The 22,899-nt window shown below is 41.1% G+C and overlaps 1 protein-coding gene across 1 annotated transcript in view; it reads left to right on the top strand.

The window, feature by feature from the left end:
• LOC142100274 (protein SSUH2 homolog) overlaps window positions 1-22,899 on the top strand; it is a 32,620-nt gene that overhangs the window by 5,518 nt on the left and 4,203 nt on the right. The window contains exons 5-7 of the mRNA XM_075184204.1: window positions 6,422-6,557; window positions 7,603-7,663; window positions 11,028-11,181. Of these exons, the coding sequence (XP_075040305.1) occupies window positions 6,422-6,557; window positions 7,603-7,663; window positions 11,028-11,181 (351 nt within the window). The remainder of the gene's footprint in view (window positions 1-6,421; window positions 6,558-7,602; window positions 7,664-11,027; window positions 11,182-22,899) is intronic.

The following is a 22,899-nucleotide window of genomic DNA, read 5'->3' as shown; positions in this document are numbered from 1 at the left end:
ATTTCTGCTCTATGCCCCTGTCTGAGTTAGGAGGTTGTAATAAGTTGTAAAGTTGTCAATAATAGGTAGTGAATAATTGATAATACAATCTTATCTAGATCTGTAGTAGATGCTACCCGGCTGTGTGTTAAAAATTACCTACTTACTGTCTGATGTCTTAACTTTAATGACAGTAAATAGTGTGTTTTATTGACACATTCCTGGTAGATTTGCCTACACAGGTTAATGTATATGTTTCATGTCACCCTGTAAACAGATGGATTAGAAGTTTGTGTATATTTTGTGTATGCTTAAAAAGGCCTCTGCTATGAAAACCCCTTGATACAACATTTATGTGCTTCCCAAAGAGTTCCATAATCTAGGAGAGATCACTGGTTCATAGTAAAATATTGCTTAATCCCATACTTGCCAACTCTCCCGGAATGTCCATTTTGCGAGAGTCTCACGGACTCCCAGGAGAGTGTGGCAATCTCCCGCATCTGGAGAATTCTGCCCACTTCCTAGTGAAGTGGGCAGAATTAGGTCCCAAACGCCGCGATTCCCGGTGAATCGCTGCGTTTGGCCCTGCCCCCGCTGTCAAATGACGCGCTTGCGTCATTACGTCATAGGGGGCGGGTCCAAAATGACGCACATTTTTGGAGCCCCCCCCTGTCACACCCACCTCCTCCGCAGGCTCCCGGAATTGAACATCATAAAGTAGGTAAGTATGCTTAATCCTCTGCAGTCAGATGTCCACCCCTTTACTCTACCAACACTGCCTTCACTAAAGTGACCAATGATTTCTCTGCTAAATCTACAGGTCCCTTTTCCATGCTCATCCTCCTAGACGTCTCTGCTGCTTTTTAATAAAAAAACACACATTGCGTTTGCTTTACGTTTGTTAATGAATCAGGCGCACAATGATTTCCCTGCATTATTCTTATTTTACTCATGTGCAAACATGCTCTAGGATATGTACTCATGCTTTCTAGCCAAATCATTTCTGCAGCTGATGAACTGATTCTGTCTCCCCATACATCCCAAAAGCGTTTTTTTCCTATTTCTTTAAACAATTTCACTTAAATCCCTTGCTTTATAATTGCGTGTTTCTTCTGTGACCTGTTCTGTTTTGTGTTCATCTGTCATAGGCATGATCTGTTAATCCATCTGTTCCTTCCCCTCTGCTAGTCTGTGTTGTATGTTCTGAAGTTTGCTTAGTATGTGTGGAAACCACTGGATATGCCAAGGAGTTAATAAAAGGGAGTTCATTATCATCTGGCTCAATTTCTGATTCTGAATCACCTATGAAGGGATTATGTTTTGTTACTTTAGCATCAAGTCACTGTTGAAGCAGGCTGTTCAATGATTTTTTTTTTTTACCAAGGATTCTACTTTGAACAGCCGGCACCTCCTTGCATTACCCCTTTAAAAGCAGGAATAATAGTATTGGCTTTCGGCTGCCAGCATGATCATTCTTCCGGATTGTTGCAGATTTCTTTTTCATACATTCGGTCTTCCCAGTCTGTCGTGAATGACAGCTTCGGAATTTTCATGTTGGGGAACCTCTTGTCGTCCTTGTTGTTGTCGTGCTAAGGTATCCAACCCAATGTAGGATATACTGTGTAGTGTGTTAGAATACACATTCAGGGTGATTACACAGACCTGTTTCCTGCTGTGTAGATACTTTCAGCTCCAATCTCACTCACTGGTATCAGCCCTTGTCTTCAAGTCTTTACAAATACAGGGTTCTGGCTGGCAGCACACCTCTGCCCTCTGCAGCAGTCTATCTCTCACTTTTCCTAACAACAAAATGTCTTTTCAGACGTCACTCCCTCTGAGGGTCCTCCTCCCAACAGTCTCTGTCACCAAACTCTGAAACTTTCAAGCAACCTTTGCTTTCCCTGGGTCCTAGTGCCTCTCCTGTATCATGTTGTGACCAGGGTGGCCAAGAGGAGGGGGGGGGGTGCAAATTACCTGAGCCCGGGCCTACCTGGGGGGCCCACAGCTCCACTGGAGAACTATAGTTTTAAATAAAAAATTACAAAGTATTTTTTTGTGCCCGCGGGTGGAAAGTGGGAGGGGGGGGGGGGGGGTAGGAGAGTGTTCAAACACTCCAGACGGTAGAGGTTAGATCCCTTCCTGGAAAGGACCATCTGACATCACCAGGGGAGCGCTGGTGTGCAGAGAGGGCATGTGAGGAGAGCGCTGATATGCAGGTGGGGCATGTGAGGGTAGCGCTGGTGTGCAGTATGGCATGTCAGGGGAACGCTGGTAAGCTGGGGGAGCATGTGATGCGAGCACTGGTAACCTGTGGGGCATGTGAGGGGAACATTGGTAAGCTGGGGGGCATGTGATGGGAATGCTCGTGTCTGGACGGTTCTAATGTGTCTTGTTCGAGGTGTCCTAATGTAATGTAATGTGTCTTGAGGGGGCATAATGTGCCTGGGGGGTGGCATGATATTTCTGATGGGTGGCGTGATGCAGCTGAAGGATAGCGTGATATGACTGTGGAAGGTGTGATAAATATATCTTATTATATTATATACTGCGTGATCTGTTATGTACGGTGTTCACTTATTGCTCGGTTTTTCATATTTACATTTTCCAAAAGGTCCCAACATTCCAGGATCCATGCAAGAATCCAGTACCGGGTTGTCAAAGCTGCAATAACAGTTAGCTGAGAGTAACACCATTATAATACATAATGGGGAATTCAAATAACCACAAAGTGTCTCCAGGAACATTCGCAAGACACTTTGCGGTGGAGATTTGGCAGAAATCTCCTCCAGATTTTAATTGCACCGCAAAATGATTGGGGATTTCTACCATAATATTGCCAGTAATGGAATCTCCCCCAATATGTCATGTCTAAAGAAGCACAGCCACGCCCCATGTTCACCATGTCCCCAACATTATGTGGCCACTCCTCTTTGGTGGCCTGCCGCTGTGCGGCACCAATCAGCACCTTTCCTGCTCGCCTGTGGATGGGGGGGGGGGCAAAACGTTGGTGTACCGGGTGTACCAGGGCCCGAAATTCCTCTTGACGGCCCTGGTTGTGACCCACAAGGTCCAAGTGCCCTGCAGTTTTCTGAGTATCACACATACAATTCAGGTCTGCACGCAAATGTCACAGCCAATCGAAAGGGGGAGGATTAATGTAGGTATTATACAGTAAGGGCATGCTGAGGCTGAGCACATGCATATGCGGCCAATTCAAGCTCTGGGCATTTCTTTGGTACATGATTTTTAGCCGTATTACTTGTACCAGCTACAGGTCAGGCGTAAGTGCCAATTACTAGTGATGACGGCTGCGTATACAGCCAGAACATATTTACATTTAAGAGAACCTGTAAAAATGTGTTAACAAATTTAATATTTAGTTTCCAAATGCTCTGCAGGGACTTTATATTGCACATATGTATTGTGCGTATCTTTCTGTTCTATCTGTCTGCATACGGCAATTAAACTATAGCCAGAGTGTACTTAGACCTGTATTCAAATGGAAGCATTTATTGAGATCCCCTTGTAGTTGAAAATTAACACACGTGCGTGCAAGTTGCATGCAATTTTTTTAAACGCAATTCGCATTCAGATTACGTCCCTTGATATATACGGAACTCTGTACTCTTTTCTATAAGCAATTTTCTATAAGCAATTATACCACGGCAAGCATACAGTTTCACTCCCATGAACACTGCTTGGCACAGTGCCACTTCCAACTGTGTTACAGCAAAAAATCACCTTGAAACTGCAGTAATAAATTAATATCAACAGCATTAACACAAATACCTATTGCACCAATGAACATAATATCTCACGTATTAACATTTCCCACCCTGTGCAAATTCCGAGAATGTAAAACTTGTAGTAACAAATGTTATCAGTGAATATTTTAAATTCAAATTACTTAAGTTCATCTCGCACCATCGTGGATCTCAACAGAGAAGGAATAAGCAGAGACACGGAAATATAATAATTAATTAAGAGATACAGTCTTATTTAACTTAGATTGTTAAACAGGTACAAACAGACTAAAGAGTTGGTGTAGGAATTCCCACAAAATACACTTTCCAAAGACCTTCCTTTATGAGAGAGCTTCAGGGCACACAGATGTGATCCACTGTAGAGATTTTCAAAGCACCCTAATATGCCCAAATACCTCACACTCTAATATGTGATCACCACATATACCAGCAGATGGTAGCAGGACAACACAGCAATGGCCATTTCAATGTTTATTTCATCCAGTTTCATCCAAGGCTACAGTCTCAAAATAAGTTCTGGTCCAGTCATATGCTAGGTGCAAACAGTATTTTGTCTTACAATGCAACACATGTCTAACACCCCTTTTCCAGGTTCCTCTGGGAATTGGTAGATAATTTGCAGATAATCCTTGAATTGCACACAGTACTATACACAGGTGCCTTTGAATAGAAACCTCTTACATCCCTGGTGATCCAGTTATCACTCTTCCTTAGAAACAATAGTGCAGTTGGACAAGGTCAGACCATGCAGATGAGTAACTTGAATACAAACACAGTCACGTGAATAAATAATGTGTAATCACACACAGCAGGTAACAGGATAAGTCACTTAAGTCTTGAATAAATGCAGCTAGAGATTTCCATACCAAATAGCACAACTTTCTCTTTAATCTCAAAATTGCTGCTCCTCATTTGTTGAATTGTATTAACACAAAATGGTGGGTAGCAAGCTCCTTTCACTCAGTTCAGCAACTTTATTTTTCCAGTAGTCCTACAACTTCTGACAGCCGTAGAAATTGGTTAGCTTGAAGCAGGTCAAACTCAGTCTCTCAAACCTAACCACCCCCTCCCTAATCTCTATTGCCCTTACAAAAGATTTCTTAGTTCAGCACTAGCAAAAGGGCATAACGCAAATCCACATCTTCAGGACTCTCCACACTATCCCTAATCTCATCACTATAAGAGTACTATCTCAATCTACCAGCAAATAAGTTATATAGCTAGACTTATCTAGAATTCCAAGGCTACTTGTTTGAACTCTCTTTCAATGGCTGCTGTTTTCAACTCTGTCCCAAATGGCATCTTCAGGCTCCTGTCCTTCTCTCTTCAAAGTGTCTCTCTATCAATGCTTTGCTGCTGTCTCTCTGTACTTCAGCTCTGTTTTCTCACTTTTGGCAAACTCTGTGTCTTCCTCCCTCAGCTCCTCTGTCATAGCGCACTTCTCTCTCAGCTCTCTCCTCACTCACTTCTCTCTCAGATCTCTTCTCACTGACTCTGACTCTGCCCCACAGTTTTAGCACCTTCCTTGCTGGGGGATGTAGTTGTTCTCCAATACTGGTGCATGCAAAGTTGCACAGCTGTCACACATGTTTCCATAAACCTTCCTCTGAAAAATCAGGACACTCACAGGGTTAAAAGAGAACAAATAGAATATGTAAAAAGGACAGAATATAATGTGTATGTGTGGATATATATGCATTCATTATAGTAATGGTTGTGCCTATCCATTTAGAATGTAGCAGGAACGGTGAAGGTTTGCAAAAGCTACAATAAAGCTCTGCCTTATATGTATGTTTGGGAAAAAAGAAATAGAAATACAATGGATACCTTGAATCACAATCCATCCCAAACCATCAGTTGGAGTACCGCAACGCTCAGTGCTAGGTCCTCTGCTGTTCTCTATCTATACCGCTTCTCTTGGAAATCTAATAAGTTCCTTTGGATTTCAGTCTCTATGCGGATGATACCCAAATTTATCTATCCCCTCCTGATCTCTCGACATCTGTGTTGTCCCTAGTAACTGACTGTCTTTCTACCATTTTATCTTGGATGTCCTCTCGCCAACTCAAACTTAATCTTTCTAAAACAGAGTTAATATTATTCCCACCCACCAACAAGAGCATACCTGACATTTCTATCTCTGTTGATTACATGACCATAAATCCCACCCCACAAACTCGCTGCCTAGGTGTAATCCTTGACTCACACCTATCCTTTGTTCCCCACATTGACTCTGTATCTAAATCATGTTACATACATCTAAAGAACATTTCCAGAATTCGCACATATCTCACGCAAGACACTGCTAAAACCTTAATTCATGCACTTATCTTATCCCGCATTGACTATTGCAATTCCGTCCTTACTGGTCTTCCCCAAAACAGACTCAAACCCCTACAATCTATTTTGCACGCTGTGACAAGATTGATTTTACTTGTAAATCATTATTTCTCTGTTGAATCACTCTGTATGTCTCTACACTGGTTGCCTGTTTTCTACCGAATCCAATATATATTTTATATGTATAAAAAGTAAAGCGCTACGGAATTTGCTGGCGCTATATAAATAAATGTTGATGATGTTGATCATGATGAAAATACTATTTAATACAGTAACTAATCTCCCAAACTCTTTGAAAATGTATCTTTTTCACAATAATAAGGATTTTTCTTCTAAAGGTACAGACAATCATATGTCTCAGAAGATGATGCTAGACAAGCGTTCCTGGAGTATGCTGACAAGAAATGCTGCTACAGCACCGGACCAGCTAAAGAGATGGACAATCTGAATTTTCAGGCCTTTAATACTTACAAGGTACGTAATCCTTCCAGTACACAAACAGCAAAGACGTTGATTAGCCAAAAGTTGTGATCTATGTGGGTATATCAGTCCCACACAAAGGGCTAGATTTACTAAACTGCGGGTTTGAAAAAGTGGGGATGTTGCCTATAGCAACCAATCAGATTATAGCTGTCATTTTGTAGAAAGCACTAAATAAATGAAAGCTAGAATCTGATTGGTTGCTATAGGCAACATCCCCACTTTTTCAAACCTGCAGCTTAGTAAATCTAGCCCAAAGATTAAGAACTATAAATACATTACAAAAATTGCAATACAACCAAATTGCAGATTTACTTATATAAATAATATTTAAAAAAAAAAATACAATTGGCTTAAAAAAAAATGCTTTTAAATAAGAATCAATTTGTAACATTCTCTTAATCAACATATAAATCACGTATTATAAAAAAGACAACAATTAAGTTGAAATAAAGATAGACGAATGAAGAGATTTGCAGATTACAGTCGTGGAACAAATACATGCAAATCAATGAGCCGCGGCAAGGAAAAAACAGTGTATAATATACCAGGTGATACAATGTAGCGCTGTTCTATTAGTCTGTTCTTTTTGGTTTATTTTGTTATGGGTTAATTAGTAATATCCATGCAAACAGCTGCTTAGGATTTGCTTCTTATATTTTGCTTTTATATATTTTCTACTTAGCGTCTGAAATATCTTTTTTCTTTTTTCCTAAAACGATTAAATTTGTAGAAATGTGTCAGATGAAACAGTCCCCTGACCCTCAGGAATTGTTTCAGAAAAGGCTTCAACGTGAAGACATCTCAAAAGGGCGTGCCCAGTTTATGTGCTTTGTTTTACAGTTAGTAAGTGATTCCCAGTTACTGACCTCTGGTAATACCACTAATGAGTATTCTATCATATAGTTGGACATCATTTCAGTGGGTCAGTGACATAGTGGTCTGAGATATTTTGAACCTATATTCTCCAAGCATAGCTAGACCACTTTATTCTTCTAGTGATAAACCTAAGTGACAATTTTTCTTCTTTAATTTCTAGTATTGCTTGGAAACTTTCACAGAGTCCCGGGACTGTAAATGGAAGTGTGTTCCTTACTCAGGTAAGTAATATGTCCACAATAGATAAAACATAGGTCCTGAATCATGTTCAGATGTAGGTCCATTTATGTGTTGTATCTTGCGTGAAATATCTCTTTGCATGCTCAGAGACGGACCTTGTGCCTTTACGCAATGTCTGAGCGCAAATGACACAATTGTCTATGACTTGAAGGGTGAAACTGGGGAGGGAAGGGTTGGATGGACGTACAGTAAGGACATGCCAGAGTCACACATGCGCACAATCATCTGATTCAAGCTCTGGGCACCTCTCAGGTACATGATTTTTAGCCGTATCACTTGCACCAGCTACAGGTCAGGTGTAAGTGCTGACGGGTCGTGATGACTACATGTATTGAATGCTAGAACATGTGTTTGCAAGTAGGAGAAACTGTAGAAATGCATTTCATGTACAGAACGCATTAAGAACATCCTGATATGTATTTCATTTAAATAAAAATGTTAAAAAATATTTTTAAACGTATTTTTATTAATGATTATACTATTAAGAGGTATTAATGTATTTAATTTTTCCATGCATTCTGATGTGACTTTATATGTATTTATAGTGGATGCTGTGTGAACAGTGAAGAAAATAGGGGTGTTTCATGCTAGAGAATTTAGCAATGATAATGTTCACTCTCCCGATAACTTATATAACCTCCCTATATCCTGCTGTTCTGCAGAAGTGGAGGTCAGAAAGGAAGACGCAGACACAATCCGACATGCACCGAGTTTCGGGACCCTAAATCTACATATCTGATTAGGCTCACACCTTAAAGAACAAATTGAAGCTGAATTCTGACTCAGACACCTTTTTGAGCAATAATTGTGCATTTCTCTCCATGATGCAAAAGTGCAAACATCAGCTGAATTGCAGCCATATCAAGCCCTACAAGTATTGCATTTTTTTTTTAGATTTTAACAGGCATATTTATAAATCACCACATTTTAATCACGATCCCTTTCAATCCTTATCACAAAGATAAGGACTGAAATATATTAAAATTCTTCAACAGGAACAGCAGTCACATTTCTATAGTCATTATCGCGAATTGACCACCTGTGCGATAGTAACCGGATGGGAGAGCTGGTAAGATGCAGTGAGGAAGATCCCTCTGCCGCAATGCTCTCCCCATAGGCTTTAAAGGCTAAGTCATCATACCCAAGTTCCGAAAATCTTTGATTTTCGACATAGACATCTATCAGATCTACGATATTTGTTGCGATGCCCTATTAATAAATTACAACTTTACTTTAAATTTCGTCTGTCCCCCGAAAACTGCCGTTTTCAGGGTATTTTGTTGTAAAAACAGAATAATAAATAAACCCCGAAATATATTGTGTGTCGTGTATATGTTTAATTCTGTTCTTGCTTTATATTATACATCGGGAGGAAGTATATAATAAAGTTGAAAAGTAGCGAATAAAATCTTGTAATTTCTAAAATACTCTGTGGAAATCAGGAACATTTTTAAATGTATCCTCTCCATCCCATCTAAAACGTTTTTAGCCTATCATAATGCTTAATCAAATGTATCATTGTGACAAATTCACATTTTATGAGAAACATCACATTACATCTAGGGTCACACATTACAGCTCTTCAGAAGACAACATCTTGCAATTAATTATTTTTTTGGATATAATTTACAGGCTTTTATACTTATATTTATGATATAATAATATATGCACTATACATGACATATACAGTCATGGCCAAAGTTTTTGAGAATGACACAAATATCATTTTTCACAAACTCTGCTGCCTCAGTTTTATGATGGCAATTTGCATATTCTCCAGAATGTCATGAAGAGTGATCGGATGAATTGCAATTAATTTCAAAGTCCCTCTTTGCCATGACAATGAACTTTATCCCAAAACAACATTTCTACTGCATTTCAGCCCTGCCACAAAAGGACCAGCTGACATCAGGTCAGTAATTCTCTAATTAACACAGAGGGGTAAATGTATTAACCTCCGGTTTCTTCAACCCCCGCGAGTTCGGCGTCTTCAGCGCTTAAATTTAAACCGGAGGTTAATACATTTACCCCAGAGAGTGTTGACGTGGACAAGGCTGGAGATCACTCTGTCATGCTAATTGCATTAGAATAACAGACTTTAAGCTTTAACATGAGGAAGGTGCTTGAAATCATTGTTCTTCCTCTCTTAACCATGGTCAGCTGCAAGGAAACATGTGCAGTTATCATTGCTTTGCACACAAAGGGCTTCACAGGCAAGGATATTGCTGCTAGTAAGATTGCACCTAAATCAACCATTTATCGGATCATCAAGAACTTCAAGGAGAGAGTTTCAATAGATGTGAAGAAGGCTTCAGGGTGGCCAAGGACATCCAGCAAGAGCCAGGACCATCTCCTAAAGTTGATTCAGTTGCGGGATCGGGGCACCACCAGTGCAGAGCTTGCTCAGGAATGTCACCAGGCAGGTGTGAGTGCATTTGCACGCACAGTGAGGTGAACACTTTTGGAGGATGGTCTGGTGTCAAGAAGGCCGGAAAAGAAACCACTTCTCTGCTGAGGACTGGGGTAAAGTCATTCTCTGATGAATCCCCTTTCAGATTGTTTGGGACATCTGAAAAAACGCTTGTCCGGAGAAGGAAAGGTGAGCGCTACCATCAGTCCTGGGTCATGCCAACAGTAAAGCATCCTGAGACCATCATGTGTGGGGTTGCTTCTCAGACTAGGGAGTGGGCTCACTCACAATTTTGCCTAAGAACACGGCCATGAATAAAGAATGGTACCAAAACATCCTCCAAGAGCAACTTCTCCCAACCGTCTAAGAACAGTTTGGTGATGAACAATGCCTTCTCCAGCATGATGGAGCACCTTGTCATAAGGCAAAAGTGATAACTAAGTGGCTCGGAGATCAAAACATCGACATTTTGGGTCCATGGTTAGGAAACTCCCCACACATTAGTCCCATTGGGAACTTGTGGTCAACCCTCAAGAGGTGGGAGGACAAAGAAAAACCCACAAATTCTGACAAACTCCAAGCACTGATCAGAGGAGAATGGGCGGCCATCTGTCATTATGTGGCCCAGTAGTTCATTGACAGCATGCCAGGCGAATTTCAGAGGCCTTCAAAAAGAAGTGTCAACACTGCAAATATTGACTCTTTGCATAAACTTAATGTAATTGTTAATAAAAGCCTTTGACACTTGTGAAATGCTTGTAATTGTACATCAGTATAACATAGCAACATCTGACAAAAAGGTCTAAAAACACTGAGGCAGCAAACCTTGTGAACACCAATACTTGTGTCATTCTCCAAACTTGTGTATGTGTTTCAATCACGGCTTTTGCATTGCAGTGAGCTTCTCATCCTCTTCTTCCATGATCTCCTGACAGATGGAGATGTGGATGGTCCAGAAAATGGAACCAGCCCTGATCCTTGGAAGATCCGAGTGGACCCTCCAAATCTGTACGAGAAAGATAAGCAGAAAGTGGTTGTTCCCCATACGTCCACAGTGCAGGTAAAGACTGTTTCTGAAACTTCTATACTGTATGTCAAGTTCCCGAAGAGGAAATCGTTGTCACCAATGTTATTACCTCAATAGATTGAATAAACATTTTTAAATAAACAACAAAAAACAAAAGCCCCATAGTGTAGCCTATATATAACATCAGTAGTCCATATAAAAATTAAGCCTTGGTATTGGCAGTTACACGGCAGGAAGCCCATATTGGGACTTAAATATCTACTCTAAACCAAATGGAAACAGTTGTTTTTACATGTCCAGTCATATTTTGGTAGCAAATTATCCTGCTTTAGGCTATCACAGAACACCGCTATTCCCATAATTCTCAATGGGGACTGCGGTCTGGAAAAATTCTCCAAGCTAAGCCTTTCGTAGCTTGGCCTCGATAGCTAACACCATCTTAAGATGTATAGCCTATAGGGAGAGCCTCGCAGGAGAGGGATCTTCTGGTCCCTCCCTGGCAGGCTCCATGCTCCTACCCTTCCCCTTATAAGTAATTGTTTACCAGATATGTCCGTCCTGATAGCTGCGTACACGCAGTACATAGAACCTGGAAGTAAAGTGATAGTGATTATTTTTACTATAGACTCTTTGCCAGGACAGGCTCTTATTGGAAGCGCTATCTCGACTGAATAGTGATAGATTGCAAAAGTTAAATCCCTGCAATAAGAAATTATACTTAACGGGGACAAAATGCAAAGGGTCATAAATAGACCCCCGCTGACCAGGGACACCGCACTCTTCTTCTCAATGGATATAGCAGAAGGAGGCTGGGCCTGAAGCAGCACACGTGACATCTACAGAGGACCAAGCATCTGTTTCCATTGTTGGTAGTTATGACCATGATCCCAAAATGTAGCACCAGCCTAACCCTAGTTCAAACTATAAACGTATCCCAAGGGCTAAAACAGCTCTGATGTTTTTTATTCCTTGTGTACAGCTCTGTCAAGAAAACTTGGTACATTGGTTTGATATAGAGAGGGAATTTATTTGTGGACTTGTAAGTGCCCGACAATTTGATCTTTGCTGAACACTGCACCAAAAGATCATCTGTCTTCTCCTGAAAACCTAAAACAAAACATGTTCCTCTATTCAAAACACCTTGCACAGCTTCCTAGAGAAAAGATCAATAATGAGGGCACATGAGCCAGCCACTTTTAATGTTTTCTTTCCATAGGCCTGTGAGCTATGTGGCGGAGCCGGCAGAAACAGGTGCATAGTTTGTGCTGGATCAAAACGGGTAAGTGGATGAAAATATTTTATTATTATTACCATTTATTTATATAGCGCCACTAATTCCGCAGCACTGTACAGAGAACTCACTCACATCTGTCCCTGCCCCATTGGAGCTTACAGTCTAAATTCCCTAATATACACACAGACAGACAGATACACAGACTAGGGTCAATTTGTTAGCCGCCAATTAACCTACCAGTATGTTTTTGGAGTGTGGGAGGAAACCGGAGCAAACACGGGGAGAACATACAAACTTCTCACAGAATATCTTATTTAGTGAGGCCAGGACTAGATACACATCCTCCACATTGGTTCTGTACCGTACAACATCTGACTGTCATTAATTTACCTGGAGACACTAACTGACTTACTTGGGCTTTTATTAGTTCTCTTGTTTACTATTTATTTTGCAGAGACGGCATGTTCACTGGATGTAGCTGGTGGCTGTAAATCCATTTATTCAAAAGCCATGTATTAGCTTTGTGCATTCTAGCTAATGTTTGACATTCAGATTGAGATTTATGTTTACCTGAAATCCCCATAACCTAAGACGATTTCTCCTAAGGATGTCCAGAAAGAGTAGAAAAAAAGCTGCAGTACCACTTATGGCCACTAGGTGCAGATGCACAGTGTTTCCAATGACTATACAGATTTTATATAAACTGTACTTGTCTGTATAATACAATGTATGTGTGGTATGCACTTACAGTACATCCAGCACCATCTGCATATGACCTTGGTTCTTCTGTTTTTGTGTAATCGCTGCATAATATTTACTGCTACTTAGCAGAATATTTTGGTGGTAGCCATCACGATGACCACCATTATAGCGACCAAAACATGCCGACCGCTATAATTCCGAAGTGTAGTTAATGCAGACTTACCTAAACACTGATAGGCAACATTTCCGACAGCAGAGCTATAAACTCCGACAGCAAAAAATGCCGGCAGTGTGAATGTCGTAACTTACAATGGTGACAGTCACATTGCTGGTATTTAAGAGGGCAATGCGAAGACCCTGCGGATGCATAAAGTCAAATGGCATTTTTTGCTGACGGAGTTTATAGCACTGCTGTCGGAAATGTTGCCTATCAGTGTTTAGGCAAAGTCTGCATTTCCTAAATGTCTGAAGTATAGCGATCGGCATCTTTTTGTCGCTATAATTCTTGTCGGAATGGTGCTCATCGTCATTTCGTACCCCTCCTGCATTTTTAAGGTTACGTCTAAATAATTTTAGCAAAGCTTTATCTATAGTCCATGAGAACACAGATGTCTGTAGCAAAGTATTAGGACTTATTTTTAATCTTTTCCTTCACACTTTGCGCTGGAGGGGACTGATTGAGCAGAGCGGTCACCAGATTTTTGTAGACTTGCTGTTACCACGACCATGTTGTGTCACCACACATGAACCGGTAAAGCCATCAGCATCCACACAACTCTTCATTTGATTACTGGTGACCACACGGCTCAGTTTGACACCCCCATAAACACTGAAATCTCCCCAACTTTGCCCTCTGTACCCACCACTAATTCCAAGTCCACATGAGAAAAGTTCACAGCAAGAATTGTACAAATTGGAGAGCACACTTATGAGTCTATTTATCACAGTCTAAACTTGTTTTGCATTGTTCTTTACACAGGTCCTTTGCACACTGTGTAGTGGATCAGGCGTGTTTTTAGAACAGATGTGTTTCACTTGTGGTGGACATGGAGAAAGAGGGTGAGTGGTATAATTGAGTCCTTCAAATCCTCAGACAGGAATGTGAATGTGTTGTGGGTAGAACTATGTGTCTTATTGCTATTGCTAAGAGAGACTAATGATGAAGGCTTATGCAGAGTGACCCAGCGCAGCTATATGATATCGGACCTGTCAGCTTTTATCTTACAGTGTGATTGCCATAAACAACTAAATGTGGCATTGTTATTATTATCTTAGATTTGTAAGGTGCCACAGTGCTCCGCAGCGCCGTACAGTAGGGAAAACAGGACATACATAAAACAAAAACATACAAGGCAGACAAAATAAATGCATACATGAAAACAAAGGGTATGAAAGACCCTGCTCATTAGAGAGCTTACATTCTAAGGGGAAGAGGGCACAGCTGAAACAAGAGGAGCGAGTGTGGCTCAGAGTGGCGATTGGGACAGTTGTGAGGGTGCAATAGTGTGAATAGTGTTATAAGAGATAAGGTCACCTCTAATAAAGAGATGGGTTTTCAGAGAGTGGCTAAAGATGTGAAGGCTGTGGGAAAGTCTGATTGGGAGTGGTAGAGAATTCCATAAGTGGGGAGCAGCACGGGAGAAGTCTTGTAGGTGGGAGTGACAGGTGGTTACCAGAGATGAGACAAGGTGCAGGTCAGAGGTAGATGTAAGAGGGCGGGAGAGAGAGTATTTTGATATGAGATTTGAGATGTGTGCAGGGGTGGTGTTGAGGGCTTTGTAGGTAAGGGTGAGTAATTTGAATTGGATTCTGGAGGACACAGGGAGCCAGTGTAGGGATTTGTAAAGTGATGCAGCAGATGTGGAGCGGTGAGAGAGGAAGATCAGTCTTGCAGCAGCATTTAGGATGGATTGAAATGTGGATATTTGGATGTCAGGAATGCCAGATAGCAGGGGGTTGCAATAGTCAAGACCGGAGATAACGAGAGAGTGGATAAGAGTTTTGTTAGCATGTTAAGTAAGAAAAGGGAGTATTCTGGCAATGTTTTTAAGGTGGAGTCGACAGGACAGTGTAACACCATGGCAGCGGACTTGGGAGACTGAGGAAATTATGGTGTTATTAACAGTGAGGAAGATTTGAGGGGAGGTGGTGACTCTGGCAGGAGGAAAGATAATAAGCTCTGTTTTGAATATGTTGAGCTTTAGGTAGTGTTGGGACATCCATGTGGAGATAGTTGAAAGACAGTTGGTTACACGAGATAGTACAGAAGGGGTCAGGTCAGGGGAAGAGATATAGATTTGGGTGTCATCAGCGTAGAGGTGGTACTGGAGGCCGAATGAGCGAATAAGTGCTCCAAGAAAAGAGGTGTATAATGAAAAGAGTAAAGGGCCAAAAACAGAGCCTTGTGGGACCCCAGCAGATAGTGGAAGTGGAGGGGATGATGTGCCAGAGGTAGAAACACTAAAGGAGAGGTTCGATAGGTAGGAAGTGAACCAGGAAAGAACTATGTGACTGACGCCAATGGATTGAAGAGTGTGTAGGAGAAGAGGGTGAAAAACAACAGACAGGTCCAGGAAATTGAGTATGGAGAAATGACCCTTAGGGCTAGATTTACTAAGCTGCAGGTTTGAAAAAGTGGGGATGTTGCCTATAGCAACCAATCAGATTCTAGCTTTCATTTATTTAGTACCTTCTACAAAATGACAGCTAGAATCTGATTGGTTGCTATAGGCAACATCCCCACTTTTTCAAACCCGCAGCTTAGTAAATCTAGCCCTTAGACTTTGCAGTGAGTAGATCATTGATCACTTTTGTGATAGCAATTTCAGTGGCATGTTGGGGTCGGAAGCCTGATTGCAGAGAGTTAAAAATGGAGTGAGAGGAGAGAAAGAGAGGCAGGCATTTGTATACTAATCGCTCAAGTTGTTTGCAGGCAAGGGTAGGAGAGAAATAGGGCGGTAGTTGGAGAGAGGCTGGATCGAGAGATGGTTTCTTTAGAATTGGTGAGATGAGCGCATGTTTAAAGGAGGATGGAAATGTGCCAGTGGAGAGAGAGACAGGTTGAAGAGGTGAGCTAGAGGTGGGCAGCAGTGGAGGAGAGGGAGCTGTCAATTTGAGAGGGTATAGGGTCAAAGGGACAGGTTGTAGAGTGAGATTATGAGATGATTGCAAAGACTTCGTCTTAAGTTACTGAAGAGAATAAATTAAGGGTGGAGTGGGTGAAGTGTGAGGTATTTGGCATGGCGAAATATCATGTCGAATGGTGTCATAGTTGATGAGGTTGAAAAAAGACACCAGCCCATCAAGTTCAACCTATTTTGGATCTCCTGCGATCCTGCACTTATATTTGAAATTGATCCAGAGTAAGCAACCGCCAATCTGTTTCAATTGTGAAAATCCCCCCAGACTCAATATTGCAGTCCTATTTTTACCCTATATCCACTACTATCCTTCATTTTAAATTAACGGTTGTATCCCCGGATACACCTTTCCGCTAAAAATTTGTCTAACCCTTTCTTAAACATATCTATTGAATCTGCCATCACAACCTTCCCTGGCAATGAATTCCATATCTTGACTGCCCTTACTGTAAAGAACCCCTTCCTTTGCTGGTTGTGAAATTTCCTCTCCTCTAACCTTAGGGGATGACCACGTGTCCTGTGTATGGTCCTTGGGGTAAAAAGTTCCCATGAAAGCTCTCTGTATTGACCCCTAATGTATTTGTACATAGTAATCATATCTCCCCTTAGACGCCTCTTTTCTAAAGTAAACATGCCTAAACTGGCTAACCTTTCCTCATAACTTAATGACTCCATACCCTTTATCAATTTTGTCGCCCTTCTCTGAACCCTTTCTAGTTCCAAATTATCCTTTTTATAGAGTGGTGCCCAGAACTGTACTGCATATTCAAGATGAGGTCTTACCAACGATTTATACAGTGGCAAAATTACACTGTCTTCCCTTGCATCTATGCCCCTTTTTAAGCATGCCAATACTTTGTTTGCCCTTGCAGCTGCTGCTTGACATTGAGCACTATTGTTAAGTCTACTGTCTACGATTTTTTTCTTTGAAGTAGGTGGCAAAAACATGGGCTGTAAGGGAGGAAGGGGGAGGAGGTACAGGTGGGCAGAGAAGTGAGCTGAAGGTGGCAAAGAGACAACGTGTGTTAAAAGACTGGGTGGATATTAAAGATTTGAAGAATGTTTTGTTTGGTAATTGAAAGAGCATTGCTGTAAGATGAAAGGATGAATGAATTCAGGATAGGAAAGAGATTTCCTCCAGTGGCGCTCGGCAGTACGGGGGCACTTTAACAAGTAGCGGGTCTGTTTGGTGTGGTTGGGGTTTGGATCATCAGAGACTGTATGTGGTAGGTGGAGTTGCATTGTCTAGGGCTCAAGTGAAAGTTTTTTGTCGAAAAAGGCAGCCTGATTAGGGCAGGACAATGCAGACATAGGAAAAAATAATTGTTTTAGTGAAGATGAGAAGTGGATTGGATTAAGTGTACTTAGGTGTCGTTGTGTATGTGTGGATTTGACTGGAGAAGGAAGGGCATGAGGTAAAGTGAGGCTGTAAAGGAAAAGAGGTTGGGGTCAGAGAGTGGGCATGCTATGTTGGTGAAACTAGAGTTTGAGCAGTAGCGAGAGAAGACAAGGTCAAGGGAGTGTCCATCACAGTTGGTGGGAGATGAGGTCCACTGGGAGAGACCAAAAGGAGGAAGTTGTCAAACATTGCACCAGCTAACCTGCATTTTGGTCACAGTTCTTACCTATTTCCTTTGGTTCTCACTCCCTGCATTCACTTGCTGGTCTGAACTTGATTGGCTAACTGCCTGTCAACTCTGTCTATTTAAAGCACCTGCTTCTCCACCAAGTTGCCAGATCTTCAGGTCTCCTTACCTGTTAGTACGCTGTTCTTTCTGCCTCCCGTCTGCATGTCGGTATCCTGTGTTACCTGTTCCACGATCAAGACCTGTGGTATTATTGCAAAAACCTCGTGGCTCATCATCAGTCCCGTTCTCAAGCTATTCGCTTCCAGGGATCTCAGTGCATCAGTTCTCTGCAGTTCACCACTTGTCAGTTGGTATCCTGTGTTACCTGTTCTACGATCAAGACCTGCGGTATTGTTGCAGGAACCTAGTGCCTCATAATCAGTCCTGTTCTCAGCTATTTGCTTTCTAAAGACCTCAATGCTTCGGTTCACTGCCGGTCACCTGAACCTCTGCATTTATATTCCAGCAGGCCTCCTCCACTCCACGGTTCCATCTCACCCTGCTCTAATCTCCCTTAGAGGACCACGACCTGCCGCTAGAGAGCAGCTAATTCCATATTCCCTTGCGGGGATCCAATGTGAATACCTCTCTACCGTTAGACTGCACACCTCTCTGGGGATAAGTCTATCTAGAACGGGGCTTCAAGGTCTATTCTAAACTCAGACTTCATGACAGTAGTAAGTGATAGAAGTTTAGTGATAGAAGAGACAGATTATCAATGGGAATGTTGAAATCGCCTAGTATGAGAGTAGGCAGGTCAGAGGATAGGAAATAAGTGAGCGAGGCTGCAAAGTTGTCAAGAAATTGGGAAACTGGACATGGAGGACGATAAATGACAGCAACATGAAGGTGGAGAGGATAAAATAGACGGATAGTGTGGACTTCAAAGGTAGTGAATGAGAGTGAAGGTTCAGAGGGTATTACTTGAAAGGTGCAACTTGGCCTATTCCACCACCTTGTCTGTTTCCGTGTCTGGGGGTATGACTGAGGGAGAGTCCCCCAAAGGAGAGAGCTGCAGGGAATGTAGTGTCAGAGGAGTTAAGCCAGGTTTCAGTAATGGCAAAAAGGTTGAGGGATTTAGAAATAAATAGATAATGAATGGATGTAAGTTTGTTAAACACAGATCTGGCGTTCCATAGTCCATAGGAGAAGGGAAGAGAGGGTAGTGGAGATATGTGGATAAGGTTGGAGGGATTGGAAGTACGGGATGGATGGAAAGGTTTTGGGAGCAACGAGGAGCATGAGCAGATAATGGGGATTGTACGGGGCCCAGGGTTAAGCGAGATATCACCAGCAGCCATGCAAAGGAGCAGGGTGAGAAAGAGGACATGCGAGGAGGATTTGTGGGTGTGAGGTTTATTTCTGTTTATGTAGGCTGGTGAGTTTGGTGATTGCAGGAGACAAAACAGTTCATGTGTGCAGACTAGAAAGGAGGGAAGTAATGAAGGGGAAATCATAATCGGGGAGGGAGAATTATGATGAAGGAGAAAGAAGAGGAGTTTGAAGAGAAGTATAGTGTAAATAGGAGAGATTGTACATTGAGTAGCTGCATGAAAGAAATATGTGAATGAATGTGTATTTGATAGGGTAGGTAATGAGAGTGTAAAGGAACAGCTGATCCAAATGGTGCAGGGCAATGGAAGAGGTAAAGAATATTTTACTGCCCCTTGGCAGGGGTTTATAGAGTAGGAAGTTTCGGTATCTCTGACACGACAAAGTCCAGGAAGTCCAGTTGGGTGCAGAGGGTCCAGCAGCCAAACAGAGATGGTAATAGCAAACACAGATAAGCTCAATGGGCAGCTGAACAGATGATGAAAGAGCAATGACAGTTGAGCTCTGCGGGTCCCACAGCTGGACAGAGATGGAAGTTCTGTAGATCCTAAAACAGCCTTGTTTTTCATATGAAGTCGATCCTCAGCGCTGTTGTCACGTTTGCCAACAGTATTCAGAAATATCCAAAGCTTTATATTTGTGAGAATAGTGAAAATTGGGAGCTTGGGCAAAGAGCTGAGCACTGAGCTTACTCCAACTGCCGTCCTCATGCCTCGATAAAATTAATTTGGTGAATTAATGCTGGAATTTTAATTAACAAGTCATTAGACCAAAAATAACATATGTAGCGAACTTAATGTTTCAAAATGAATTAGTAAAATTAGTGGAAAAGCTGTAAATTAGTACATTTACAGCAAAAACCATATATGTATGGTAACAAAACATGCCACACATAGAAAGGATTGTAAATTGCTGTGGACTATGCTAGCGCTATATTACTAAATGCAAATAATGGTAAATGAGATCCATTTTTTTTTCAGTATGGTAACTATTTAATATTCATTGCAAATGAACTCCTGTATATTTTAGACCCAGCTGTCTCCTCACATATATACATCTTCTATTGACTCTATATGCCAGCAGCCACCATAAGTCTTTATGCCACTATATGGCTTCATGTTCCTTCATAATCCTAACTGTGCAATGCAACACCAGGAACAGTGGGGGTGGTGTGAACGACTCTGTTCCCCCTCTGTTTCACCAACACACTGCTCCCACCTCTTTGGATAGGGGATGGTTACATGAAAAAACAGGCAGTATTTAACTTAGCAATTGAATTGAATGATACTGAAAGTGTGAGTTATCAATAGATATGAGAGACAGTCAATGAATTAGCTTAACGTTGTAAGATCTACTATACCCCAAGGGCACTTAGAAAATTATAAATTGGGAACCTCTAAAAAAAAGAGAGAAAAGAAAGAAAAGGATGAGAATTTTTAAAAACATTTATAAAAAATATGAGTCGTACCAACATTAACTGTGTCCTATTTTTTCTGTGAAAAGACTGGGAGTGGATTAATGGATGTTTTGAAGAAAGGGGATCTATGAATTAATACTTAGGAAATAGAATAATGAGAAGGTAATTAAACTTAATGAGATTGAGTTTAAGCTCACTATAATAAAATATACGAGGTTTCCAAATTAATAGACCATATAGTTTGGCCCCACCAAAGGGTTTGGAAAATAATTTTTAACAGAGCACTCTATTCTATTCTGTTTTCACTTTTCTTTATTTTAATATTTCAACACAAGGGATCTGGTAAAATTAATGAAAGTGTTTTAGTAAAAAATATACCTCCTATCTTTCCTCTTTCAACTCTGATCTTTTGGTAGATATGTTTGTTGTTAGTTGGAAGAGCAATTAACATGCATGATATTGATAGTTAGATATGTAGATAAATTATTTTTGAGGAAAGTCCTGGCCGAGCGCGGATCCAACTTTTCTCTTTTTGAACAATCATTTTGCACTGCACAAAGAATGACACAGACACAATTGATGCCTCAAATCTAATCGATATGTAATTGGTATGTATATGTACCAAATAGTCTATGGGGTAGATTTAATAAAATTTCTAACGAGTAAAATTGGAAGACTGTATTAGATAAATGATATGTAAAATCTGATTAGTTGCTTTGGGCAACATCTCCAATTTTACTTTTAAGAAAGTTTAGTAAATGTACCCCTATAGGCTGCTTAGTGGTTTTTTGAATTGGGAGCTGAGGTAATGCTAAAAAGAAACAAGATCCAATATCTCAAATTTAATACAGTATGTGTACATTATATATATAAGATCCACAGTACTAAACTTAAAATGAGGTTTATCTACCTGGTCAGATATTTTCAGAATATTGGAGGTGTTTTATTTATGACTTTTCTGTGTGTTACTCTCACACATAACTAAGCTCATTATATCACTCTGTCTATAGATGCACTGCGTGTCTTGGTACAGGCAGACAGACATGTATACAATGCAACGGTCACGGACAAATGCTTACGTACAAGCAAATGAAAGTAAAATGGTAAGAATATGTTGTTGTTGCTAATTTATGTTACAAGGGTGATATCACATGACCTATTTATAAATAAAGAACACAATCATTTTTAATGTAATTTACTAAAACACAGGATACTTGTTATGTTGATATTAACTATTGTAGCAATATCAGAAAGTTTGGTAAAAAAAAGGAATTTTCTAGTATTGTAGTTACTTGTCATAAACATAATATTTCCTTGATCTGATGGTTCATTAATTCGCCTCTCTATAGGATAACATTTCATTTTGCCAATTTAAGGCTATATATTTCCTCAAACATTTGTATAGGGTTTTGTTCTTGGTTTACCCTATAGGGTGATGCATAGCAGGGGCGGATCTAGACTTTATGTTTAGGGGAGTGATTTTGCATAATCACGCCGCTCCGTTGCTCTGATTGGCTGCCCCGCATTAAACCCCGCCTTCCGCCCGCAATTGGTCCCGCCCCCTCCCGTTGTGATCGCCGTCTGGGACCACTCTGATTGGCTGGCCCACATTTAGACCCGCCCCCCGCTCGCGCTTAGCCCCGCCCCTCCCGTTTTGATCGGCGGTTGGGACCTAGCTTTTTGCTGCTAGGGGGGGCGAATGCCCCGATCGCCCCCCCCTGGATCCGCCACTGATGCATAGTATAGTTGATACTGAGCACTAGAACTAGTAATTTAAGTACAAAACATTTGTGCATGTGTTCAATGCATGGGTGTACCTTTCCCTTTATACCTACCTATAATAAATATAGATACATGACATACATGCCCTCCTACAATGTTTACTAAATCTATTGCTTTGGCATTCTGGCTTCCTCCCCTGCTTTTCACATGCATATTTACAGCATCAGTAAAAGTAAATCTTGGTGTTACAACACAAACATTTACTATAGATGCAAAAAATCAAGCATTTGCTGTTATAAAACACATATTGTGCCAAAACATTTTGGACAATATCTGTAATTTAAAAGCCTTACTAAAACACATTGCTGACCCGGCAGCCTCCTTATATGATCCCTTTAACACCAGAAATAATACTATCATCTTTAAATGTGACATCATTTACAACTGATGGCATATTATCTCATCGAAATTCTTGGAAATCAGTTCCCTAAACCTTCAGCTTTACAACTGTGGAGGAAAACAGAGGGTCGGCTAATCCGTTTCGGGGTAAGTCTCATCTGGTTTGTGGTAGTCGGTATAACGTACCCAACCCGTGTGGGGCCTGT

This window comes from Mixophyes fleayi, chromosome 8 (genome assembly GCF_038048845.1).
Source record: "Mixophyes fleayi isolate aMixFle1 chromosome 8, aMixFle1.hap1, whole genome shotgun sequence".
Lineage (NCBI taxonomy): Eukaryota > Metazoa > Chordata > Amphibia > Anura > Limnodynastidae > Mixophyes > Mixophyes fleayi.
The sequence above is the reverse complement of the archived record's forward strand: the minus strand, read 5'-3'. Positions and strand labels throughout refer to the sequence as shown.